The sequence below is a fragment of the Pteronotus mesoamericanus genome, unplaced genomic scaffold (assembly GCF_021234165.1).
Source record: "Pteronotus mesoamericanus isolate MK-2021 breed Mesoamerican mustached bat unplaced genomic scaffold, CSHL_Meso_final contig_57, whole genome shotgun sequence".
NCBI lineage: Eukaryota > Metazoa > Chordata > Mammalia > Chiroptera > Mormoopidae > Pteronotus > Pteronotus mesoamericanus.
In genome coordinates, this window is record NW_026555203.1 from 158,360 (window position 1) to 186,320 (window position 27,961).

The following is a 27,961-nucleotide window of genomic DNA, read 5'->3' on the forward strand; positions in this document are numbered from 1 at the left end:
GACCTCCTTTCTTTGACAAGTATGCAATGGATTGCAGAATGTCACTACGCATTTGGGTGGACTCCTGGGGCGACACCCCGCCTTTCATGAACATGTAACTGAGAGGGCTTTAGCAGGTTTGGAAGTGCTAAGCCTGGCGTGACAGCCAGGTGTGCCTGCAGGGACTCAAAAGCTGGGGTGCACTCCTTTGTCCATCCTAAGGGGATACGCTCCGGTCCTTTGAGAGTTTTTCCAGCTTAACAGATCTCCTGATGCAGAAACGGAGTAAGCGCCCATAACACCCAGCAGGCTGGCCCTCTGGCCCTACTCCCACTGGAAGTTTTCACAAATGGTACTGCCGCGCCCTGGTAGGGGCTTCCCCTCCACTGAATCTGGTTCCCTGACGGGTTCCAGAGGCGAGGCCGGTTCAGGCTCCCTGTCCCGGGTCCCTCAGCCCAATAAGGAGGAAGATCCCCCAGGGCTGGAGGGGCCGCGGGAACCCCGGCCAGGCTCGCGGCTGCCACAACATCTGGATCTTCCCGGGCCCTCTCCTCTGAGCTTCTGCTGTCTTTCACAGGCAAGTTCCCTTCTTCTCTGGACCATTAGTCTACTTCCGTTTAATCCTGCATCTTGACTATGTCAACACCCGGAGGTTTCTAAGTAAGGCATTTTGTCCCACTTCCCTGATCTAGGACAAAACTACTCCAGTTACAGTATACTACAGTAATTTAAAGATTGGTTCAGCAGCCAGAGCTCTCCTGAGTCTAGATTGTACAATACATAAGCCAAACGGTATTACAATAAAAACCACTTTCTTTTTAGTCATAGGTTTATAAGCATAAGTCAACCAATCAGCCAAAACTTGCCCCAAAAGGCTGTTTCCCAAAATCAGAAGACACCTTTTGACCAGGCAGACCTCTGTAAACCAGAAGGCACATGGTTTACAGATGCCTTAGATCATTGGAAGTTGTGACCCGGGATTGTAACCTGAACCAGAAAGTGCAGAAATTCAATCCAATGTGAAGATGAGGGGAAATGCTGAGAATCTGAGGAGAGTCCCCAAGTGAAATCACCTGGCAGCTGCTAGGGAGCCTCTGTATCCACGCCCCAGGGCTTCTGAGTCCAGGCAGCCAGTGAGACGCTCCGCCTAATAACCAGACTTACCGGAAAGTCCCAAAGTCTGTCCCTGCAGAGTCGCCAGAATATGAAACCAGAAAAGCCAGTGTTCCTGATGCCTGTCACCTACCAGACCCAATAAGCAGAGACAGGGATTGAATCTTTATGAACATTTTATTCGGATGGCCGGTGATCTGAGGAGACAAGACAGCTTCAGGTTTGTACTGTAATAGGCTGCCTTAAATTCCATCTCAAGTCCGTATAAGGAGAAGAAAAGTGTAGGTAAGGGGACTGGAATTCAGGGGACAAGTTGATCAGATAAAAGCTGCAGCATTCTTTCCTCTGTGCCCGGGGCGATGCTCTTTATCTGTGTCCTGGGCAGTGGACATCTCACCCTGGAGCACAATGGCTCCGATACCATCTTGATTGCTTGCAGTCCTCCCGAGGCACAAAGGTGGGACCGCTTCTGGTCCCCTGGAGTCGAGGTGGGGCAAACCTCCAGTTCCTGAAACAATAGCGTTTTACGTGCAGTGAATACGAAGCTTATTAGCTATTACCCAAAACAAAATTTTTCCAACCTTTGAGTCCCCCATCAGTAGGAGGGGCGGAGAGAGACAGCCAGGAAGAGAGGACACATGGCGAGGCAACAGCTGGCGGACAAGGCGGCCCCACGCTCGTGTGCGGATAAACCAGGAGGAAAAACTGGGGAGCGAGGCAGACCACACAACCCAGGGTTCCATTGCAGGGAAATAAAGCCTCAAAACTTCTGTCCGTAAAAACCTGTGGGGATTACAGTGACGGGAGAAACTCCCAGTCTACAGGAGAGTCCTTTGGAGGGAGCCACAGGGTCCTAGAACATACACAAACCCACCCACCCAGGAATCAGCACCAGAAGGGCCCAATTTCTTGTGGGTAGCGGGGGAAGTGACTGAAACGCGGCAGAAAGCCAAGCAAGTGGCATTGTTCCCTCTCTGACTCCTCCCCCACATACAGAACCACAAGGCAGCAAAGAGGACCGCCCCACCCTGGCGAATACCTAAGTCTCCGCCCCTTATAATGTAACAGGTGTGCTGAGACAAAGAAATAGGGCCCAAATGAAAGAACAGATCAAAATTTCAAAGAAAGAACTAAGCGACAAGGAAATAGACAACCTATCAGATGCAGAGTTCAAAACACTGGTAATCAGGAGACTCCCAGAAATGGCTGAGTACGGCCACAAAATAAAGGAAGAAGTGAAGGCTATAGAAACTGGCGTAAATAAAAATATACAGGCAACCAATGGTGAAGAGAAGGAAATCGGACTCAATTCAAGAATTTGGAACAGAAGGGGGAAATAAACAGTCAACCGAAACAGAATGAAGAAACAAGAATTCAAAAAAACAAGGAGAGGATTAGGAACCTCTGGGACAACTTTAAACATTTCAACACCTATATCATAGGGGTGCCAAAGGAGAAGAGGAAGAGCAGGAAATTGAAAACTTACTTGAGCCCTGGCTGGCGTGGCTCAGTGGATGGAGCACCGGCCTGCGAACCAAAGGGTCACCAGTTCAATTCCCAGTCAGGGCACAGGCCTGGGATGCAGGCCATGTCCCCAGTCGAGGGCTGTCTAGGGGCAACCACAAATGGATGTTTCTCTCCCTCTCTTTCTCCCTCCCTTCCCGTCTCTCTAAATATAAATAAAATATTTTTTAAAAACTTACTTGAGAAAATAATGAAGGAGAAAGAGAACTTTGCCAGTCTAGCAAAGGAAAGAGACATGCAAGTCCAGGAAGCTCAGAATGTCCTGAAGAAGTTGGACCCAAGGAGGAACACCCCAAGGCACCTCATAATTAACTTACCCAAGATTAAAGATAAGAAGAGAATCTTAAAAGCAGCAAGAGTAAAGGATATAGTTACCGACAAAGGAGTTCCCATAAGACTATCAGCTGATTTCTCCAAAGAAACCTTGCAGGCAAGAAGGGGCTGGCAAGAAGTGTTCAAAGTCATGAAAGCCAAGGACCTACATCCAAGATGACTCTATCCAGCAAAGCTATCATTCAGAATGGAAGGGCAGATAAAGTGCTTCCCAGACAAAGTCAAGTTAAGGGAGTTCCCTGTCACCAAGCCCTTATTGTATGAAATGTTAAAGGGACTTATCTAAGAAGAAGAAGAAGATCAAAACTGTGAACAGTAAAATGACAACAAACTCACAACTATCAACAATTGAACCAAAAAAAAAACCAAAAAGAAAAACAAACTAAGCAAACAACTAGAACAGAAATGGACTCACAGAAATGGAGATCTCATGGAGGGTTATCAGTGGGGAGGGAGCGGGCGGAGAATGGGGAGAAAGGTACAGGGAATAAGCAGCATAGTTGGTAGGTACAAAATAGACAGGGGGAGGTTAAGAATAGTATAGGAAGTGGAGAAGCCAGAGAACTTATACGTACGACTGGTGGACATGAACTAAGGTGGGGGTAATGCTGGAGGGATGGGGGCTGCAGGGCAGGGGGGGATAGAAGGGAGAAAAAATGAGACAACTGTAATAGCATAATCAATAAAATATACTTAAAAATTAAAAATGGAATCACCATATGATCTAGCAATCTGGGTATTTAGCCAAGAGAATTGTACTGTGGCTCTCCAAGAGGTGTTAGAACTCCTATCTTCATTTAGCACTATGCACAGCAGCCAAGATGTGGGAACAACCTATATGCTCATCCACAGATGGATAAAGAAAACATGGTATATAAAGACAATACATTATTCAGTCTTAAAAGAGGAAGGAAGTTCGGCCATATGTGACCACATGGGTGAACCTGTAGGACATCATGCTACGTGAAATACACCAGTCACAAAAGGACAAATACTATACGGTTCCAGTGAGATGAGTTATCTCCAATAGTCAAACTCAGAAAGCACAGAATAGAATGCTGGTTGTAAGGGGCTGGGTGTAGTGGAAAATGAGGGCTTGCTAATCCATGGGTGTACACATTCAGTAATGCAAGATGAATAGAAATCTGCTGTACCACATTGTGCCTACAGTAAACAATACTGTATTGTACACTTAAAAATCTGTTAAGAGCCCTGGCTGGTGTGGCTCAGTGGATTCAGCGCCGGCCTGTAAACCAAAGGGTCACCCATTTGATTCCCAGTGTAGGGCACATGCCTGGGTTGCAGGCCAGGTCCCCAGGAGGAGGTACGTGAAATGCAACCACACATTGATGTTTCTCTCCCTCGCTTCCCCTCTCTAAAAATAAATAAATAAATAATTTTAAAAATCTGTTAAGAAGGTAGATATCCTGTTAAACATTCTTAAAAAAGAAAAGAAAAGAAAAGAAAGAGGAGTTCATTTGAGCAAAACTGACAACATATACTGGGGAGCAAGACCTCAAATGCTCCTCATGTTAAGTGTTCTTACCACAGTAAAATAAATGTCTTTAATTTAAAAAAAATAAGTATATGAATGCCAACAAGAGACTGAAGCTTCCAGATAACATATTTTCCTCTGCCAGGGAACAAATTAGATTTTCTTTGAATGCCAACAATCGTTTAAGCTCACTAGTTTCCAAAAATGAAATACTTTGATCCAATAAACTAACTTCATTGATAAACTCCAATCCAAACCCTAGCCAGGTAGCTCACAGTTGGTTAGAAATAACGCAAGTCTTACCCTGGCTGGCGTGGCTCAGTGGACTGACCTGCAAAGGTCACTAGTTCAATAGCCAGTCAGGGCACATGCCAGGGTCGCAGGCCGGGTCCCCAGTTGGGGGCGTGTGAAAGGCAACCTCTCGCAAATTGATGTTTCTCTCCCACTCTTTCCCTCTCCTTTCCCTCTCTCTGAAAATCAATAAATAAAATCTAAAAAAAAAAAACAGAATAACTCTAGGCCTCAAAAAAAGATACCTGAGATGACATAATAATAAGTGTTGAGGAAAATAAAATAAATGTTGATCAAGAAGCCTATATTCATTCAACAAACTCAGAAAGTGTAATAAACTTATTTTTTAAAAACTCAGCACTTAGTAAGTGCCAGGTGTTCTTATAAATGCTGGGGATACACAGTGAATGAAACAGACAGAAATCCATGTGCTCCTGGAATTGATACTCTAGTGGAGAGAGAAAGAAAACAAAAAATAATCAAAGAGGGGAATTTTGTGATAGGAAAAACAGGTAAAGGGATTGAGATACCTGGGGAAGGCAATGGGTTCAAAGTTATTAAAGCGGCCCTGGCCACGTAGCTCAGTTCGTTAGAATGTCGTCTGGATTCACCAAGGTTGTGAGTTCCATGCACGGTCAGAGCACACACAAAAATCAACCAATGAGTGCATAAGTAAGTGGCACAGCAACGCGATGTTTCTCTTTCCCTTCCTCTCTTTCTCTAAAATCAATTTTAAAAAAGAAAGTTATTAAACGGTTGTCAGGGCAACCTCATTAAGGTGACACACTGATGCAAAGATCTGAAGGAGGTGAGGTGCTAGTTTACACATGTCTAGCTAAATTTTTATTTGTGAAAAAAATAAAAGCATGTTTAGACACATAAAGATTGTGGGTGTTTACTATTTACAGACCCTCACACAACTATTAAAATAAACATTTTTGCAAAAAAAAAAATTTGTAAGGAACTCTAGATGGTGTGGCTCAGTGGACTGAGTGCCGGCTTGCAAACCAAAAGGTTACTGGTTCAGTTCTTGGTCAGGACACATGCCTGGGTTGTGGGATAGGCAACTGATAGATGTTTCTCTTTCTCCTTCCCTACCCCCTCTCTAAAAAAATAAATAATTTTTTAAAACTTTCATTAAAAACAAATTTGTAAGGATATTGCACCCAGAAAGGAGAAAAAAAAAAAGAAAGCAAAAAGAATTAGTGAGCAAAGACTTTGCAAAACCTTAGGGTGACCCTGGCTGGGAGGTTCAGTTAGTTGGAGTGTCAACCCATCACCAAAATGTTGTGAGTTCAATCCCAGGTCAGGACAATACCTAGGTTGTGGGTTCAATCCCTACTTGGGGTGCGTACAGGAGGCAACCAATTGGTATTTCTCTCTCCCTTCCTCTCTCTCTAAAATCAATAAACATATCCTCGAGTGAAGATTTTTTTTAAAAAAAAACACCATGGCTGGTGTGGCTCAGTGGATTGAGTGTCAGCCTGCAAACCAAAGGGTCACTGGCTCAGTTCCCAGTCAGGGCATATGCCCCGGGTTGCGGGCCAGGTCCCCAGTAGGTGGCGCATGAGAGGCAGCCACACATTGATGTTTCTCTCCTTCTCTTTCTCCCTTCCCTCTCCTCTCCTAGAAATAAATAAAATTTAAAAAGAAAAGAAAATGTGTTTAAAAAAGATTTTTTTTAAAAACCTAAATATGTAGTGTTTATATAAACAGGAGATTTAAAAAATGAAACTCAATTTACCTTATAACCATAACATAAAAAAGTGGATGGTGTGATAGGAAATACTGGATTTAAAGCATTGAAAACTCCACATATTATTTAAAAGAATGATGTAGTTATTTATTAACTCTAAACTTATTAAAAATTACATATGCATGTTGAGCTTTGTGCAGTGGCAGTATCGTAGCCAATGAAGTTTATATGAGGTTGCAATTATTGCTAATTGAAAAAAAAAATAAATGCGTATGTTGAAAATGTCTTAAGTGACATTAATCTCATTTATTTAATACAGTATTTTTCACCTTTATCAAATCGAAGACTGCAAAAAATAAAAGTGGTGCTATATTGGGTTTTCATTAACCCGGGGAGCAGTGTTGCCATGTGTCCACACTCTGTGACTCGTGCTTGTGAACCCGGCTTGCACATGCCAAATCTGTCCCTCCTCCCTTTACAGAATAGTCCTGAAGCTTAATCAAATAAAGCTACTGGACATGACATTTACACTGCAAAAAGAGAGCTGGATGCAGGAGAACCAGGGGTTCTGTTCCCTTTAGGTGACGTTTGCTCTACAGTTGGGACATCATAGCTTCCTCAAGGTGAAACAGTACATGAACCCAAAACAGGACAAGAAGGTGGCCAAGAGGATGCCCAGAAGGGTTAAGGAGTCCTCCAGAACCCCAACTTTGCAGACTGTGCAGCCACCAATGACAACGATGGAATTGGCAGAGTACTGGGTGACATTACCACTGTGGATGTTGCAGACCCTGGGGAGGTAGGTGGGTATCCCTGTGGACAGGAGTACAACATCAGAAGAGGGCCAGGAGAAAAATCTTGGGAGTTGGAGAACCACTTCCCCTGCCCTTCCTCCCCTGTCACCTCATGTTGAAATTTTAAATGAATACTAAAAAGGCAGTAAAAACAAACAAAACATACATCAAAAAACTAAAAACATGCCCTGGCCAGGTAGCTCAGTTGGTTGGAGCACCATCCCGAAGTGCCAGGGTTGCGAGTTCGATCACTGGTCAGGGCACATAGAAGAACTGACCAATGAATGCATGGATGGGTGGAACAATGAACTGATGTTTCTCTCTCTTCCTCTCTCTGTCTAGAATCAATAAATAAAAATTTTAAAATATTTAAAAACACAACCCTTAAATAGCTAATGAGTTAATAAGAAAATCTTAATAAGAATCATGAAAAGGTTAAAACTGATGACAATAAAATACATATAAAATCATGTGAGGTGCATCTAAAATGGGATAATGAGTAAGTTTATAGTGTAAAATGCACTTATTCCAAAATAATGCATTGAGCATTCAATTTGTGAAGCTAGAGAGCAGAAGAAACCTAATAGAAAGAAAAAATAATAAAGAGAAGAGCAAAAATTAATAAAACAAAACAAACACACACAAAACATGGAGTGGATCAACAAAACCAAAAGCTGGTTCTTTGAAAAGACTAATATAATAGACATACCTTTATCAAGATTAACCTATTTAAAAAGATGAAAAATATATTAGGTTGGCCAAAAAGTTCATTTTTTTTTCTGTAAGATGGCTCTAGTAGCACTTAGTTATCTTTACTTCATTTGAAACAATTTTGTTAGAGTATATTGTGACAGCTGTCATATGAGCGTGCATTTAAAAAAAAACTTATCAAAATTGGTACATTTTTGTGTAGCTATTTTAATATTGAAGATGGAAGAAAATACACAATTTTTTTAGCATATGATGCTTTATTATTTCAAGAAAGGTAAAAATGCAATTGAAACACACAAAAAAAGATTTGTGCAGTGTATGGAGAAGGTGCTATGACTGATCAAACATGTCAAAAGTGGCCTGAGAAGTTTCGTGCTGGAGATTTCTCACTTGATGATGCTCCATGGTCGGGTAGGCCAGTTGAAGTTGATAGCAGTCAAATCGAGACATTAATTGAGAACAATTAATGTTATACCATGCAGGAGATAGCTGACACACTCAAAATATCCAATTCAATTAAGTTATTGGTGAAAAAGAAAAATATGTCTTTTATTTTATGGACTTTTTGGCCAACCCAATATATAAGTAATATTTTTTTAAAAAGACATAACTACAGATGAAAGCTATAAAGAACAATTTGGAAATATGGATAATGAACATGTTTTCATTTGCACACTGAAATCCCACTAAAATGATGATAAGTGATTATAAAAGATACAGACCCACAAGGGCATAAAACTTGCTTACCTGAATGGAGGAATTATGAAACTACACTCATGAGGGAAGCCAACAGGAAATAAGCCAATTTTTGGTGCAGAAACCCAGAACAGTTCAGGAACTGTAGGCATCAGTGCAAACAGTATTTTACATTATGTGCAACAAGTGTAATGTGCTAGGAAAAGATATATGATTTCTATTTGTCAAAATCACTGCTAATACTGCTATGTTTTGTTGCTTACATTCTTAACTGAGGGAAATCCTAAATTTCATTTAATGATTAGTGAAAATAAAGATGCAACTTTTTCCGTCCAAGCTCACAGTTTCAACACGTGCACAACCTATGACCCAGCAATTCCACTCTGAGGTATACATCCAACAGAAATACTTGCATGCAGACATGTGGACAGCAATTTACAAAGCAACATTATAATAGGCAAAAACTGGAAACAACCCAAATGGTCAAAACTAGTAGAGTGGCATCCAGCAAACCGGGGAATCCAAGAAAGGCAAAATGAAGTTCCAGGGCAACATCTGTGTAGCAGGCCTAAAAATCGCTCAGTCCTTACAAGAATAGAAGAGGAAATGGCAGGAAGAAAGATGTTTCCAAACTAAACAAACAAACAAACAAAACCTAATAGACTACCTGATTCATTTGACTTTAAGGAGTAGGATTTTACATCTCTGAAGGGATTGGCTAATATATTAATAACAGGAGCCATGGCCGGGTAGTTAAATTGGATAGAGCATCATCCCCATGTGCCAAAGTTGCGGGTTCAATCCTTGGTCAAGGCACATACAAGAAACAATCAATGAACGCATAAATATGTGGAACAACATATTTATGTTTCTCTCTCTTTTCCTCTCCCTAAAATCAATAAAGATAAAAATAAATTAGTAATAAATTAGGTACAAGGAAAGAAATCAATCAAACAAAATAACCGAAGTAATCATTAACTCCAGGAAAAACAAAGTGTCATATATGAAAAAAGCGCAATAATATTACACTGTCTCAACTATGAACAGTTATAGAGTTATAATAACAATAGCCCTAACGATTTAATAAAAATATAACATTGGGATAACAAGTATATGCAAGAACAAGACTTTGCGTTGTGAATAAATCTCTTTAGAAGTATTACTATTATTTACTTGTGGTTTGCCAGTCTACCATGACTTGTGTAAGTTAATAACAGATAATTTGTGAGCTGGAACTATTTTCTACAATAGACATGTTTATGACATCACAAAATTCTCCAAAACATGTTTATTTTTAATTAATTTGAGAGAAAGAGAAACATCGATGTGAACAAGAAACATTGATTGGTTGCCTCTCCTATATGCCCCAACCATGGATCAAACCCACAACCTAGGTATGTGCCCTGACTGGGAATCAAACCTGCAACCTTTTTGTGTGTGGGAGGAAGTTCCAACAGAGCCACCTGTCCAGGGCTCCAAAACATGTTTTACAAGCTATTGGAGCTAATGCATACCTTAAGACAGGATGGGTAAGGACAGGTTCTTTAGTAAAATATTATGATGAGTCGTTATCTCCTTTTACGGAATGTCAGGGAGGGACAATAGAGCAGACACTCATTGTTTACAATAAAGAATAAAGTATAGTCAAATTTACTCTTACTTGGAAACTTGCCTTCAAGATAACTAGTTAGTCACCCCAATAAATTTAATTTAAAAAAAATGATTAGTCAGGTAACAAGGTTTTTTTATTTAGCCAACAGGGTCTTAAATATTCTCCAGCTTTTTCATTAGTATTTTTAAATTAATAAATCATTACAAAATTTTAAATAAAAATATATTGTATTACTATTATATTAAAAACAATGTATAACAAAGTACATAAGTGAACAGAGTATTTTATTTTAGGTCCCCAAAATTGTTTTCTCTTTGTCCAATACTTGTCCATTTTTTCTTTTAAATGAGAGTGAACAGAATATTCACACATTTGTGTTCTATTTTTCCCCTTTCATACATTTTCAGATGCTACTTGTGTGCCCACACAGGTGTATGTCTATTTGAGGGAGGTGGTGGATATGAAAACTCAATGTTCATCTTAAATAAAATTTGATAGATAACTCTATCCTTTGTTTCTGTATAAAACTGAGTGGAGTAGAAGAATTTTGTGAATTAATTAAGCAAACAACGTTTAGTTTTGAGTTTAAGATTTATGAAAAAATCCAAATAGCTTCTTAAAATTGTAGGAGAATTGCTCATTTAAAATTATTCATCTTAACATCATCAAGATAAAGCTTTTCTATTTTGAATACCCTATTCTTAGCTGATGACAATGATCTCATTTTAAAACTCACTGTTATTTAGTACTCATATAATTATGTCAACAATGGCTTAAACTATTTGAAACAACCAAAAGGCAAAGGATCTCTTATGTAGATAAAGAGAAAATGTGAACTATGAGATGTGTTAACATCGAAAACTTTTAAAAATCTCTGGGACACTGCTCAACTTGAAAATAAGAATGTATTCATTCTGAACCATTTCCCCCTTTAGTCTTAGTAGTTGTTTACCCATACATAAAGAAACATTTCTGATATTAACTATTTTTCTTATATATCCTTACCTTTTCTTTTCACTTTGGGGTTTTTACAGTTCCAAAGTCCTCAAACCTGAATTTCTGTAAAGTCATTATTCCTCTAATTGTCTTCCTTTACTTTTACATTTATAAAATGTGTTAATATACTAATACTTGACATGAAATCTCTTCACATTTTCATAATATCACATAAACAACGCCCTGTTGGTTAGAGCGCCATCCCGGTACACCAAGACCGCTGCTGATCCCCAGTCAGGGCACACGCAAGAATCAACCAATGAATGCATCAGTAAATGGAACAGCAGATTGATGTATTTTTCCTCTCTCTCTCTCCCCCCTTCCTCTCTCTAAAATCAATAAATAAAAATTAAAAATATACATATATAACATAAACAACACTTCAAAGGTCAGGAAGGCAATTTACACGCAGATGAAATTGTTAAAAAGCTGTTTGCTGGGCCGTCTTTAACACTGGGACGCAGAGGGCTTGCTAGGTCCCTCCCTGTTTCACACACTAGTTCATAGCACGTATGATGATAGTAGCTCCCTTCTTGGAGCATGACCTCTTTCTAAATCCTTTTAGGCAGTTAAAGGTATGGTGAAAGGTTATTCCTGAATCTTTTCTTAATAATCAACTTAAAATAATATCGCAAAAGATATATTTTGCAGCGGCAACCTGTTTCACCTCTGAATTAAAGATAGAGAATACAAGTTCCCTAGTGAGGTAAACTTTGGATAACATCAGGTAGTAAAGTATAGCCCACAGAAACTATATTTTGATCTGAAAAATACTAAACTTCCAGAATTAGAGGATTACTTTTACTTACAAATAGGGACCCTAAGATTTTCTGTTCTAGAACTTCCGGCCAGAAGCGGGTAATTGCTTTGCATGCCGGAGTTTGTAGTCCGCCAAAGAGTCGTTCTAGTTACGATAGCGGATTTGCTAATACATCAGTCCCCAACCTTTTAGCACCAGGGACCTGTTTCGTGGAAAGTGGGGGGTCGGCAGGGGACCAGAAGCTCAGGCAAGCTTTGAGCTTCGGGGCTCACCTCCTGCTCTGGAAGGGGGCGGGGCAGACATAGGAGGAGGAGCTCAGGGTAGTCTTGCTCGCGGCCGGGTTCCTAACGGGCCACAGACCGGTACTGGTGCGCATCCCGGGGGTTGGGGACCTCTGTGCCAATAATGTGTAGAGCGCTACCCCAAGAGAGTCTCGATCGAGAGGTGATTGGGTGGTGCGAAGTTTCGGTAGGCAGGAACATAAGACTAGGTGTTAAACCCCCTCACGGAAGCAAGCCAGGGACCTTGAAGTCTCGCGAGATCCTGACGGAGTCCTACGGAACGCGCGGTTGTCATATCACTAGGGGAGTTTGTTGGAGGCGGAGCTGTGACGGGAGTGGGCCGGTAATCATAGGTGCCCGGTAGGGGCATTTGGGCCGAGCTTTCGACTGTGAGGAGCAAAGCCGTGGCCATGAAGGAAGAGAAGGAGCATAGGCCTAAGGAGAAGCGAGTAACCCTCTTGACTCCCCCGGGTGCCACAGGCAGCGGCGGTGCGGCTTCGGGGGATAGCACCAAAGGGGAAGATAAGCAAGATCGGAACAAGGAGAAGAAAGAGGCGCTGAGCAAGGTGCCTGGCCACCCCTTGGCCCGAGAGAGGGCGGAACGCGGTCGCCACCCAGGGAGGATGGTTGGGAATCGGGCTGCCTTCCGGTCCCAGGCTCCCCTTCTGTTTCTTCACCTGAGTGAAGTCGCATCACCCAGTCTCATCCACTCCACCGAAATGGGGGGATTCCCCTCCCGGCCAAACCCCGGGGCGGGAGTGAGGGAAAGAGGGGGGAACCCCAGATGAGAAGGCTTTAGACCAGAGCCATGAGATGATAATGGGAGAGGCGGGAGAATGATAATAAAGAGAATGAGGAATTAAAACGTTAATTGGGAAGAATTATTAAATTGTGAAAGGGTTGACATGGGTGGGAGTCGTTTGTGACGGAACTGTTAATGGAGGCGAGTTGAAGGAGTGTTGGGGGGGATTAATTGTCTAGGGACCACGTCGGGTTCATCCTATTTGGGAACCAATTAGGGGATTTTCGGTATTCCTTAGAGTTTTGAATCTTTTATGATGAATGAGAAAAGGTTTTGCTTTAGAATGTGTTTGATATTGTAGGGAAATATTAGTAAATCAAGAGTTTGTGGCACCCACAAAAGACCAGGGTTGGCCTACTGGTTTCTTACCACTATACCTATTGAAAAATGGGTGATAGAAAATTGTGTGAAAACCTAGTAGACTGCGGGACTTTGGGTTAACAGAACCTGAGATTTTCCTTGCTCAGGACAGTTCTCAATTCTAAGAGAGTTTTTTTTTTTTTAAATACTAAATTACTATTATGTTTGATTAATTTTAAGCATTAGAGGATTATTTTCTCTTCTAATTTTTTAAAAGTAATATAAGGGTTTTTATAAGCAATCTCCTCTTGTAAAGACCAGTTTTCATCAGGGATGGTGATTCTTTCAGCTGTGACAGGAAATTGATTTGTACTAATTTTATTTTACTTATTCATTCCTGAAGGTGGTAATTCGGAGATTACCTCCCACTTTGACCAAGGAGCAGCTTCAGGAACATCTTCAGCCTATGCCCGAGCATGATTATTTTGAGTTTTTTTCTAATGATACTAGGTAAAATAAATAAAAGAGGGAGGGGGTAAACGAAAAAGATTTCTTCCATTCCATCCTACCAATGTTTTCTGTTTGATTTTTTTAGCCTATCTCTTTAATATATGCATTCTTATAATTCAGCGAGACACTTGCAAGCACATTTATATAATTACTTTCCTCTCTGCAGTCTGTATCCTCATATGTATGCCAGAGCATACATCAACTTTAAAAACCAAGAGGACATTATTTTGTTCAGGGATCGCTTTGATGGTTATGTATTCCTTGACAATAAAGGTGAGTCCTAGTAACAAGAGATTTCTTTGTCATTTGTCTAAGACAATGTGTGTATCACAGTGTTTTCTCAATGCCTTGATAGCTTTTGTAAAATTCTGGGTGATAAAATGTGCAACATTTAAAGAGTTTTGCACATTTGATAAGCCTACTACAATCTTCGTTTTAGTTATTGATTGATTTGAGAAAGAGAGAGATGGAGACATCAACTTGTTCCACTTACTTATGCATTCACTGGGTTCTTGTATGTGCCCTGACTGGGGATTGAACCCACAACCTTGGCTTATTGGGACAATGCTCTAACCAATGGAGCTGCCTGACCAGGCAGCCTATTATAGTCTTATACATAGTTTGTGGCTTTTCTCAACCGTTACATATTTTTATTAACCTGCTACTTCTGTAGTTTGAGCAACTGAATGAAACTTCCTGTTTTCTCCTCCTGTGACAAATTTTTTGTCCTGGATTAGAAAATCTATTGTTTTGACTATTTACTAGTTTCAGCAATAATACAGATAAGTGACTTTTTAAACTTATATGACAAGTTTTAAACATTTACTTCTCTTGCTTCAAGGACCAACATTTATTTATTTAATTCAAATCCTTTAAACTAATAGTTACTGTGTGGGAATACTGTTTAACATTCTAAGTTATATGTAATTAAAACATCGAACTTCATGACCTCCCACTTTGTATCCAGGAGTCTATAGGGAAGAAAAACTTTTTTTAAAAAAAGATATTATTTATTTATTTCTAGAGAGAGAGGAAGGGAGGGAGAAAGAGAGGGAGAGAAACGTCAATGTGCAGTTGCCTCTTGCATGCCCCCATCCGGTGACCTAGCCTGCAACCCAGGCAAGTGCCCTGACTGGGAATCAAACCGGCTACCCTTTGGTTCGCAGGCCACTGAGCCACACCAGCCAGGGTGCCGCTGTTTTTATCAATCCCCACAAACTAGCTACTTCTCCACTCGAACTTTATTCCAGTAAATAGCTATGATTTCCTAGTGACTTAGCCTGGAAATCTGAGTTTTATTTGACCTTTTCCTCTCTTTTTTATTCAGACTTTATATATATGAACAGTGATGAATCTTTTAAATATGTTTTTTAATATCTTGTTCATTTAGTCATAATTTATGCCCTTGTCACCTAATGCTTAGACAACCATGTCTCTAAACTTATAGGTTTTTTCCATTTTTCCCACTTTTATATAATTTAGTCTGTTATATTGCCATGAAATTAATCTTTTTAAAAATAATGTTTTAAGATAATAGTTGTGAAAAACTCCAAACTCCTTAGCCTTGTAATCAAGGTCCTCCATACTCTGGCCTCACTTCTGTTTTTTTCAGCCTATCTTCCAGTTTCCTTCTGCTTCAGTCTGGTTTATTTCCTTTTCAAATATATCAGTTAGGAAGCTAATCTGATTCTGCATTCACCAGGATTTCCAAAATCATGTTTCCTCCATAACTGCTTTGTAATACCTTCTTGTTAATTCTAGTTATTTTATTCTGGCTTATGTCAACATGTCAATGATCTTTATATGTCATTCACATACCACAAAATTCACACTTGAAAATTTTTTTTAGTGTGTTCACAGAATTGCACCATTATCAGCACAATCTAGTTTTACAACACATTCATCATTCTAAAGAGAAACCCATACCCATTAGCTGTCACTCTCTGTTCTCCCCACCTCTACCCCCCAGCTCTAGACAACAACTAATCTTATTTTTCTCTATAGATTTACTTATTCTAGAGATTTCTGGTGTATTTTTTAAATGAAAATTAGCTTATAGATCTCCTCCTCCCCATATCAAAGTATCACACTTTAGAAGTGGAATTTAAATGAATGTTTTACTTCCCTGCCATATCTTTTCATTAGGGGCTTTTGATAGCATGTTGATTTTAGTTGTGCCAGTGTGATTGACACCTTTGGAGACACTTTTCAGATAACTGCCATTGGAGGAAGCCTAGAGAGCAATAGATTGACTCTCTTGTATCCACTTGACATTTTCTTTGTTATAACAAGCGTGATCTTTTTTTTTCTAAACAGGTCAGGAATATCCTGCAATAGTAGAATTTGCACCTTTTCAAAAAGCTGCAAAAAAGAAAACTAAGAAAAGAGATACCAAAGTTGGGACTATCGATGATGGTACAGTATAGTTCTAGTTATGTAATGCTATTGCCATGGGCTTTTTTAAAAAAGTTTTATTTATTTATTTTTAGAGAGAGGGGAAGGGAGGGAGAAAGAGAGGGAAAGAAACACTATGTGCAAGAGAGAAACATCAAGCAACTGCCTCCTGCATGCCCTGAACTGGGGACCTGGCCCCACAACCTAGGCATGTGCCCTGACTGGGAATCGAACCCTTGACCTTTCAGTCCAAGGGGTGATGACAAACCTACTGAGCCACAACAGTCAGGGCTGCCATGGGGTTTTAAAAACATTCTTTATGGGAATTAATTGGACTCCAGTTTTTTAAATAAGAAAACGTGATAAAGTTAATACAAAATATAATTCATTGATGGAAGCTTTGCTTAACTGTTAGAATGGAGGTGGGTTTCCTATAGAGTTTTCACACTCTTTGACTAATGGCATTTCATTTCTCCACCATTAAGCAATACATTGTTGACTACTGAGTAGTAAATTACTTTGTTTGTTGATTAGAAGACCATGGGAAAATCAGATGTTTCGAAGCATGAGAGCTACTTGAGGCCTCTTTCCATTGTTATGATTATTTATTTCACTTTTGGTTTCCATTTTTAAAAAGAAGATTTATCAATGAGAGCCGTACTGGAATTTTTTTTTTTTTGGAAAATTTTATATAGTCAAGTAACTTAATATAAAGTACCTGATGTAGACAACTCTATTTTCTAGGCTGTGAATATGCAGTTAACTAAATGCCTAGTAATTACATTCAACCAAAAGACAGGAAGTAAAAAACTGGAATAATTGCCACTTAAAGTAAACTGGATCCCTATTTTGAAATCTCTGTAACATGTAGGATAAGGGCTTATCTGCAATATTTTCTATCAGATTGATATTTTAGAATCATCTAGTTTGATTTCCATTATTTTTTTAAAGATTTTATTTATTTTTAGACAGATGGGAAGGGAGGGAGAAAGAGAGGGAAAGAAACATTAGTGTGTGGTTGCCTCTCACATGCTCCCCACTGGGAACCCAGCCCGCAACCCAGGCATGTGCCCCCGACTGGGAATCGAACTGACAACGCTTTGGTTCTCAGGCACTGAATCCGCTGAGCCACACCAGCCAGGGCTGATTTCCATTATTTTATAAAGAACACAGAAAAGACTCAACACACAGCAGCTTATTGATTATATCATAGATTCACACCTGGAAGGCTAGATCAAGTGACATGTTCCACACTGCATAGAAACTCCAAATACAAGAAGTACAATGACTCAGATGTGTTACCCTGTCTGATGTCAGAGGCATCTAGGAAAGAACTCCAGGAATTACAATCATCTCCAGTGCCACATCTAGGACATCCCCCTCATTTATCTTTTTGGAACATCTGATTTTCATATGTTGAGTTTACTTAAAGTGAGGTATACCCATATAAGAATTGCTTACATTTTGTATACATAATAAATATATACTGTAACTATACACATAACAGTTCTCCTACAAGTGTGGCTCTAGCTTAGTAAGAGCAGTGACTTTTAAAAGCAAACTATGTATCATCCCTGGAGGTTCTGTTATAATGTATGCTATCTCATTTTCCCAGACCCCATGTTACACCAGACTCCCTTTGTGAGTATCTCTAATAGGAGTTCTGAGAGTAACCAATAAAGGAAGCCCTAAAGAGTCTATCTTGTGGGTACAGGTTTTTTTTCAAAAAATTTTTTTATTTATTGATTTTAGAGGGAGAGGAGGGAAGAGAGAGAGAGAGATCAGTTTGTTGTTCCACTTATTTATGCATCCATTGGTTGATTCTTCTATGTGCCTTGACTGGGAGTTGAAGCCACAACTTTGGCATATCAAGATGATGCTCTGACCATCTGAGCTACTCAGCTAGGGCTTGATATAGGTTTATTTTCAGTCTCCTGTGAAGTAGGAGATTATCTTCTTTGATAAATATCCAAATAATAATTTCCTATTTGTTTAAAATCTGCTATATTTTCTGTTTACTTAAACAATTATTTAGATCCAGAATATAGAAAATTTTTGGAAAGTTATGCTGCAGATAATGAGAAAATGACATCTACTCCAGAGACACTGCTAGAGGAAATAGAAGCTAAAAATAGAGAACTAATAGGTAAGTAGACAAAAGGAATTAAGGGCAACAGCTTTTCATTAGAAGACCTGCCTCACTCCCACTTTTGTCACTTGATAGCTGTGTGATTATGGGTAAAGCACTAACTTCTCTGAGACTCTTGTTTCTTCTGCTGTAATATGCAGATGATAATAACCTGTATCACAGGATTATGAGAAGGCATGGATTAGATGGGGAAAATTGTGACCTATGTAGTGCCACACAAATATAACATAAATACGTAGAAAGAATTTGAAGATTCATGGCATCTTTAGATGTTGGTAAGCATTTGAAGATCAATCGGTGTTTTCTGGTAATAAGAAGCTAATATTCCTAAAAAGAAATCTGACCTGAAATATCAAAAGAATGTATTTTGTTACCGCAAAACTGAAAACCTCATGAGAAATTCTAGCTTGGATGTTGGTTCTAGTTGTAAGCTGTCCCCACTGTATCAACTCTAGACAGAAGCATAGCCTCTGACGCGGGATGTCCACTCCTAGGAATTTATCCAAAGGAACTGTATCTTCCAAAGCTAGCGACAAGGCTAGAGAGCATTGTTTGGAATATTGAAAAATGAATTAAATATTTTCCTAAAAGTTGTTTTTTATTTATGGATACATAGTATAAGCCCATCTCTGATCATTTCTTTCAAACAAACTCCCAGAAGTGAAATTATGGGGTCAAAAGGATATTTTTAGCCGCTTTCCCCAATTTCTTCCCAGTTGGACAAATTCGTACTCCCATCTGTAAAAGAAGAGAATGTCCTTTGCACTTAATTCTCACCCACACTAGGAATTACACTTTTTTTAAAGTTTATTTTCTTTTGTATTTCTTCAAGTATTAAAAGGTATTTTAAATTTGCAGAACTGGAGTGCTATAAACACTTCTTTCCAATAATATAGTTGTGAACTCTCTGTCTAAGGGGTATAGTTTTTCCACCTTGGGTGGTTGGCAGGGAATGTCAGAAAATGGAATCCTTTCTAGGGGTTGATAAGTATTATTAATAATCTGTTTACATTTATGTAGCTAAAAAGACAACCCCACTATTGAGCTTCCTGAAAAACAAGCAGGTAAACCTTTGTTTTTATAGTTCTCTCAATACTTTTATTTCATTGGTTCACATTCTGTTAAACATTTTAAGACCATTGGGATCCCATAGGAGAAATTGCTGCTTTTTCCTACCATTATTCTTTAAAGATTTGGCTCACTGGCTCTCTCCTTCTCTTTGGTGGTTGGACCAAGGAAACATTCTGCAAACCAGAGAGTCCTTACCTTGTCCCAGAGATACTCTCTTGATTTCCTGAAAGCCTCTGGAAATAGAGCAAGGCAGCAGTGGGAGACTCTGACACTAGCAGGCCCTGGTTTTTATTCTCATATTCTGAATGGGGTGGGGAGGGGGTTAAGGAGGTAGAAAGTAGGAAGGAAAGATGGTCCAGGTTAGTGGGTGCCCACCACGCCTTTGGGATTGATTTAAGTTTTTGCTGATGATTATCTTGTTTGAAGGGGTATGGTGATGTTTCTTTCTAGAGAATGAGAGAAGAAAAAAGAGAAGAAAGAAGAAGGCGAGAAATAGAAAGAAAAAGACAAAGGGAAGAAGAGAGGAGGAAATGGAAAGAAGAAGAGAAGCGAAAAAGAAAAGATATAGAAAAGCTAAAGAAGATAGAAAGAGTTCCAGAAAGGGACAAATTAAAGGAAGAACCAAAGATTAAGGTAGGAAAGTAACTTAAACTGACTCGGTGTTGCTGAAAATTGCATGTGTCTACTTCTTTATAAATATGTGTGCATCTTGTGTGGTATAAATAGTAGTTTTTCAGTTTTGTTTTTGTCCTTTTTGGTGGGGGGGGGGAGTGAACCAGTAGAAACCTTTCTCTAATAATAATAGTATGATTTTTAAATTTTAAGATAATTTAAAAGGACTAAGTAGTTTACATGATATTTCTTCAGTGCAGATCTGTGTTATTGTTACTGATAATGTTCAAGTTTTGGATGATGATTCTCTCAGTTCTTCGTAAATAAGGGCTTAGGGCTGGCTGGCATGAATTAGGGTTTTTATTCAGCTTTTCTTTCATATCTGATACATGAAGTTGCCTCATCTGTTTGTTTTCCACTGTCTTCAGGTACACAGGTTTCTGTTACAAGCTGTGAATCAGAAAAATGTAAGGACCAAGTACATGATACAGAACACCTAGTATCATGTCACACACAGGTCTTAGTTAATAAGTCCTTTTGGTGGTGGTGGTAGTGTTGCCTGTAGAAAACCCCTGCAGAGTGACTTGAGTCTTCAAAGCAAGCTATTTTAAATTCCTACTTTAAAAGGAAGCCCAGATGACTTTCTGATGCTGTGCTGTGTACTCAGAAGCTTCAACAATATATAGCCAGAGGACAACCATGCCTAAATAGCTCTTTTCTCTTTTGTACCTGCCTCTCATAACTGCCTTGTGCAAGTACTAGAGATAATATCCTGCATTATGTGCTTTCCCCTCTCACATGATTCCCACAATGCCTTCTTGCATCTACCTGGGAATCTGTGAGCAGCAGATTCTGATTAACATTGAATATAGGAAGAAGAAAACCTGTAGGAAGGTCTCAGCCTTGCTGCTTCTCTACTGAAGGCATGGCCTGGGCCTTGCTCCAACGAACTTCTTGGGGAAGTACTATTACTTCAGAGAAAGTCTCACAGAGATGATGGCAGGGTCTTCTCTTACCTCCTCAAAACTTCAGCAGTTTATGTGGTTGCCCACTGCTCTCCAGGGCTCGTTATTGTTGATAAGGGGCTTGGCCACAGTGTGGGAAGATTCCCATCTTAATTCTTCTGAGCAATCTGTCCGCCATGCCACAAGTGACCTGACTTGCTATTCCTAACTATCAGCAAGGCAGAAGGTAGAGCCATCCATGCTAGAGACGTCCATTAATGTTCTTATTAGAGTAATGGACATCTTGGCTTCTGACAAAGATGTTCATTAGAGAAATAAGAACACTTCCAATGAAACCTGTATATGATATCCTCACTTTACACTGGTGCCTTTTTAGTGTCCAGTTTGAACTCACCATTTGCAGTGGCTATCTGTGTGCTGAAATACTTCATGCTTAAATCTTTTGGTGCGTGACCTTTTGCTTGGTGACCTCTATGATGCCTTTACCCTGAGATGAACCTTTGTATGATGCCTTCACTCTGAGACTTGAAATTCTTCTATTTTTCCTAAAAATCTCTCTGAATATCCAACACTTGAGGGGTATTCTGTAGAGATTTGTAGCAGCAGTGTGAAAACCACTTTTATTTTAGAATTGCTCTCTGTCATGTATATAACTGTGCAGAATACCTTACTCAGTAGAAATGGAACTTCACTGTTCTGTTGTATAAGATATTTGGGTTTTTAAATCCAATGCCAAATCTTACTATTCATCTTTAATGATCATATGATTATACCATCATATAAGTATGTTACTCTCAGGCTCAAGGCAAAATTATTCTCACAATAGATCGCTCCTTTGGTGACCAAGGTATTTGTCTTTCCAAGTGCCTCATAAAAACACTCCAGTAGTAATGCTTTACCTAGCATTTTAAATGTGTGGCCTATTTTTCCATCAAGTTGTATTGACATGCTAATTTGCTACAAAAGGCATACTTGGAAGTGTGCCTTGGTTCACTTAAGAGTTGACCCATCTAAAGCCAAAGGAGTCTTGATCCTATTGCCACAAAGCGATTAAACCACTTCATTCGAGTGGATAACACTTTCACATTAACAACAACCTTTTAGTAAATTACTGCTCTTGTGCACTAACTGTTCACCTGAGAGTTTTAGTACCTGCAGAAAACAGGGCCTTCTTATAGTCAAAATTAAAGATACGTAGTATATTGTTTTCTTTGATAGACTCAGAAGACAGTGCCCCACCCTTCCCAATAAAAATAAATTTGTTCTCTTTAAAGCTGCTCAAGAAGCCAGAAAAAGATGAAAAAGAATTGGACAAAAGAGAAAAAGCCAAGAAATTGGACAAAGAAAATCTGAATGATGAAAGAGCCAGTGGGCAAAGTTGTACATTGCCCAAACGTTCTGATAGCGAACTTAAAGATGAAAAGCCTAAGAGGTCAGTAGGCAAGGGCTCTTGGGTACATTTGTTTTCAATGTATTTCTAGATGCTAGTTTTACTGTTACGTCCTGGACTTACACCAGAATTAAGATAAGCTGTTTAACCATGGGCAGTGGCATGAGGAAGAAAGGTTTAGAATATTCTAATATGTTAATCTGGTTGGATGAGTTTTGGTTTTTGTTACCGTTTTTCAAAATTCTAGTATTTTTTTAACTCTGCTCCAAAAGTGTAGCCTTATTGCAGTGGCCAAGTCAGAATCAGAGTGTCTCTGAATTTATGATTAGAAGATCTTTGAGGATAGAGTCTGAGATTTGTTTTTCATGCAGACCTGAAGATGAAAGTGGCAGAGACTACCGGGAGAGGGAACGGGATTATGAACGAGATCAAGAGCGCATACTTCGGGAAAGAGAGAGGCTGAAGCGACAAGAAGAAGAGCGCCGGAGGCAGAGGGAGCGCTATGAGAAAGAGAAGGCATTTAAAAGAAAGGAAGAAGAAATGAAAAAAGAGAAAGAAGCACTTCGGGATAAAGGAAAGAAGATTGAAAGTACAGAATCAGTAGGCAGCTCAGAAAAAGCTGAAAAGAAAGAGGAAGTGGTTAAGAGAGATCGCATTAGAAACAAGGTGCTGCTTTTTGTTAAAGTTGTTTATTTTCAGGAGGATTTTTTCTTTTCCTGCAAGTGTAAAGGAAAGGGTTAGGTCATTGTTTATTATAGAATTTTTAAAGGAAATTCTATTATAGAAAATTTTATTACAGGAACTTTAACTCTCTGCAACTTTTTTTAGTATTGGTTGGGTCCTTTCTTTAAGTTGTTGTAGAAATTTCAAATATACACAAAAGTAGAACAGAAAAATACAATGTACCCATCACTCAGCTTTAATAATTATCAACTGGTGGCCAATCTTCTTTCTACTCTACTCCATCCCTACCCACTATTGGACTATTTTCAAGCAAATCCTAGACATATAATTTCTTCTTGTGTGTGTGTGTCTGTGTGTGTGTGTCTGTGTATACATATACATTTTTTTTTGTAGACAGAGGGGAAGGGAGGGCCAAAGAGAGGGAGAGAAACATCGGTGTGTAGTTGTCTCTCTCGTGCCCCCTACTGGGGACCTAGCCCACAACCCAGGCATGTGCCCTGACTGGGAATTGTACAGATGACCCTTTGTTTTGCAGGCCAACACTCAATCCACTGAGCCACACCAGCGAGGGCTAATTTCTTTAAATACGTTAATATTAGAGAACAAGACTTTGAACTTTCACATAAAAAAAACTAACAATAATTCCATAACATCTTAACTATTCATTGTTCAGATTTTTCCCAACTATTTCATATTTTTCATAGGCTCCAAACAAGGTCCACAAGTTTATATTTGCTTGATATCTCTACTTAAATCTCTTCTCATCTAAACATTCCCCCTCCTTTTGTTTTCTAACGTTTATTTCTTGCAAAAACCAATTTGTTCTATAGAGGTTCTAACAGTCCAGATTGGCTAATTACATTCCTGTGGTATCATCTAACATGTTCCTTTACCTTCTTTGTTTCCTTGAATACTGATGTTTATATCTAGGGCAAGGGCCAAAAGCTTTTTTCTATACAAGGCCAGATGGTAAAGAAATATTTTAGGCATTGTGGGCCATATGGTCTCTGTCACAACCACTAAGCTCTGTAGGCATAGACATATGTAATAGAATGAGCATGGCCATGTGCCAGTCAGATTTTATTCACAAAAACAAGCAGCCCCTCACCTAGAGGCCTGAATATATTCAGGTTCAATTTTTGGCGAAAACATTTCATAGATAGTGTTGTGCACTTCCTATGCATCATATCAGGAATCATACACTGTCTTGGGTGTCCTTGTAATATGATGCTATGATTGATCAATAGCAGTTGTATCATGGTTGTGTAATAGGATGTCCTTGTTCTTAGGATATACAAGCTTAAATATTTAGGAATTGAAGGATTATGTCTGTAACTTACTGTCAGGTGGTTCTGCAAAATAATGTGTGTGTGTGTGTGTGTGTATGCATATGCATGTGTTCACATACTAGAGTGAAAAAGCACACATGATAAAATGTTAACATTGTGAATCTAGAAGAAAGGTATTAGGTATTCATTGTTTACATTTTACAACATTTCTATAAATTTAAAGCTTTATAAGATAAAAAGTTTTTAAAAAAACTGATCAATAGTTTAAGGTATTATAAGCCTGATCCATCTGTTATAAAAATTTTTATCAGCCTTTCTCCTAACAATTTTGCTTAAATTAATTATTTCATGGGTGCAAGGGGAAAGTGGTAGTGGGAAATGATGATATAGGAATTCTGCTTTCCTATTATATTTCTTATCTGATGTTCTTCTATAAAGAGAATTTCCCTCATGAGCTGTTTAGTTAGCCTGAAATTCAGTTTACACAGGAAAGGCAAGATGAACACTTGATTCTTTCCTTTTATTTACCAGTATTCAGAGTAATGAGCTGGTGTCCCAGCAACTTCTAGGGGTTCTCATTGAGTTGTTCAGTCTTTTTTTTTTTTAAATATTTTATTATTTATTTATTTTTAGAGAGGGGAAGGGAGAAAGAAAGAGAAGGAGAGAAACCTCAATGTGTGGTTGCCTCTCACATGCCCCAAACTGGGGATCTGGCCCACAACCCAGGCATGTGCCCTGACTGGGAATTGAACTGGCGACTCTTTGGTTCGCAGGCTGGCACTCAGCCCACTGAGCCACACCAGCCAGGGCTTGAGTTGTTTAGTCTCGGATTTAGAAATACTTGATGTATTCCAACTTGGTATTACCAGTTATTGTCTTTGTTGATGATTAAATTGTTCCATCATTGCACAGTGGGAGCCCCATCATCCATTCTTTAAATACTATGCAGGAGTCTCATCTGTTTTAACCTTTTTGTCTTGTGAAAATTTTGCCTGAATTAATCAATTGAGAATAATGCTTTAAGGCTAACTTTCATACATCACAGAGAAAGGGTAAAGAAGACTCATGTCATTCTTTGTGAATCCTAACAAAGGCCTATACATTTGCCCTGGCTGATGTGGTTCAGTGGACTGAGTGCCGGCCTGGGAACTAAAGGGTCTCTGGTTTGATTCCCAGTCAGGGCACATGCCTGGGTTTTGGGCCAGGTCCCCAGTAAGGGGTGCAAGAGAGGCAACCACACATTGATGTTTCTCTCCTTTTTCCCTCCCTCCCTTCCCTCTAAAAATAAATAAATAAATAAAGTCTTTAAATAAAAAAAAGTCCTATTCATTTAAATTTTCCAGGATCATATTGTCATTAAAGCAAACATATTGCTTGAACTGAGAGCTACATGATGACTTTACTGAGGCTTATTTAGGAGTCTGAGATCTAAAGTGTCACCTAGATAGAGCCTCAAGCTGGGGTGTTACATTGTTATACCTGAATTAAGAAACAATCATGCTGTGGTAGGTTACTTGGGGTCTGAGATCATGAGTTCAGGGAGGTCTCCACTTAGGACTGCATGCTTTGTTACTGTTTTTACTTCGAAGATTTCCTTAAATGGTGGTGCATTTAATACTGACGGGGAGGAAAGAGAGGTAATGGCTATGTTTTCTGAGAAGAAGATCAAGCTAATTCAGTTCCTCTTGAGATGGTTAAGAAAATTAGGCAGTAGGTTTATTGAAAATTTTCCCGAGGCATATAAAATGATACTTAAGAAATGGGTTGCCTTTCTTTGGAGATAGGGGAAAGGAAGCAGGTTGTTAGAAGCAAGTTGACCATCGACACTTACTGTCATGTGCTATGCCCTCGCATTTTTCATCTTGTATGAGTTGTTTCTGGTATGTATCAACATATAACTTGTCACTCTGAAAGTCCCCTGTAAACACTCAGGAGCAATGTTGTGACATTAACATTTCATTTTACTTTAGGATCGCCCAGCAATGCAGCTTTACCAACCAGGAGCTCGAAGCCGAAATCGACTCTGTCCCACTGATGACAGCACCAAGTCTGGCGATTCAACAATAGAAAAAAAGCAGGAAAGTGGTATTAGCCATAGAAAAGAAGGAGGAGAGGAGTGATAAGTCCAAATGGCCGTAGGTGTCCTCCTGACTGTGTAGGCAGCCAAAGAGCATGTATTAATCCAGAAGTGCCTCAGGGCAAAGGGATAGAAAGAGAAAGGGGGTCGCTGTGCTGGTGGGGTACACTGCAGAGGAGTATGTTTTGCGTCAAAGCAGGAACCTGATTGCAGGTGCAGACTGGAAGTACAATTTCATTTTTTTGCAGTTCCTACAAGCTAAAGTGTCAGACAAAGATGAGAGAGGACATGCATTGCAATTTGCAGGTGGCAAATGTCAAGTGAGGACTTAATTAGGGATGACATGAGAAGAAGAAGAGAGAGCCAGCTCTAAAATCAAAAGGTTTTGTTAATCCTGGATTGAATTTTCTTAATTTAGTGGAGCAGAGTCACTTTGAAATCTTGTTCAGATCTAGTTATGTTCATTGTCGGTGATACCTGTTGACTTTGTGTAGCGTAGATGCAACAAGCATGTAATTGTAGTACAAGTACAGTGAAGGATATAACATGTTCGCTTATGCAAAATTTAAATAGTCATGTCATGTCTATATCCTGTGTCCTAAAATTTTCGGATTAGTTTTAGATTTTTGTTGTGCTTATGTGAGCTTAGCATAAAGAATGTTTTTAAATGTCTCTTTTTGCCTCTAGCAACTTTTATATTCATAAGTAAAATTTAACCCTTGCTTGCTCCTTGACAATCCAGTCTTTGTTTTATCTTAGGTCTCATGATCTGAGTGCATGACCTGTCCAGGAAGGAAACTGCACCAATATATGTTCCTGTTTAAATAGCAATTTTCAGTCTTAGCTTGTTTTGCATTGGTGTCAATAAACATCAACATCACTCAAGTATGAAGCTAAGTGTGTTTATTAACTTTGTTAAATAGCCATTAGGGTTTTTTGGTAATTTTTTCCATTACCATTTATCCCCCAATACACCTTCTTCCACCTCCACCCATCCCCCTTCCTCCTGCATTCACCACACTGTTGTCCATGTCCATGAATACTTTTTAAATATCTATTAGTGTTTTTTAAGATTTTATTTATTTATTTTTAGAGAGAGGGGAAGGGAGGGAGAAAGAAAGTGAGAGAAACATCAATGTACAAGAAATACATCGGTTGGTTCCTCTCACACACCCCCAACTGGGGACCTGGCCCACAACCCAGGCATATACCCTGACTGGGAATTGAACCGACAACCTTTCCGTTTGCAGGCCCACATTCAATCCACTGAGCCACACCAGCCAGAGCTAAATAGCTATTGGTTTTAAAGAATTAAATTTTGCCCTGGCTGGTGTGGCTCTGGACTGAGTGCGCTGGCCTGTGAACCAAAGAGTTGACCTTTCGATCCCCAGTCAGGGCACATGCCTGGGTTGCAGAGCAGGTCCCCAGTAGGGGGCA

The 27,961-nt window shown here is 39.4% G+C and overlaps 1 protein-coding gene and 1 pseudogene across 2 annotated transcripts; both read left to right on the top strand.

The window, feature by feature from the left end:
* Positions 1–6,619: 6,619 nt before the first annotated feature.
* LOC129076168 (uncharacterized) lies at positions 6,620–6,735 on the top strand (annotated as a pseudogene).
* Positions 6,736–12,562: 5,827 nt separating this feature from the next.
* On the top strand, positions 12,563–27,377 carry UPF3B (UPF3B regulator of nonsense mediated mRNA decay). 2 transcript variants are annotated; one of them, XM_054580311.1, is made up of 11 exons: positions 12,563–12,847; positions 13,787–13,893; positions 14,060–14,166; positions 16,210–16,308; positions 18,323–18,433; positions 19,457–19,500; positions 19,958–20,140; positions 20,548–20,586; positions 22,359–22,516; positions 22,846–23,140; positions 26,418–27,377. In XM_054580311.1, the coding sequence occupies exons 1-11, from the start codon at positions 12,692–12,694 to the stop codon at positions 26,565–26,567; spliced, it is 1,449 nt and encodes a 482-aa protein (XP_054436286.1). In that variant the 5' UTR covers positions 12,563–12,691; the 3' UTR covers positions 26,568–27,377. The 2 variants fall into 2 exon arrangements, with proteins under 2 accessions (XP_054436286.1, XP_054436287.1); XM_054580312.1 differs by lacking the exon at positions 20,548–20,586.
* The last annotated feature ends 584 nt before the right edge of the window (positions 27,378–27,961 follow it).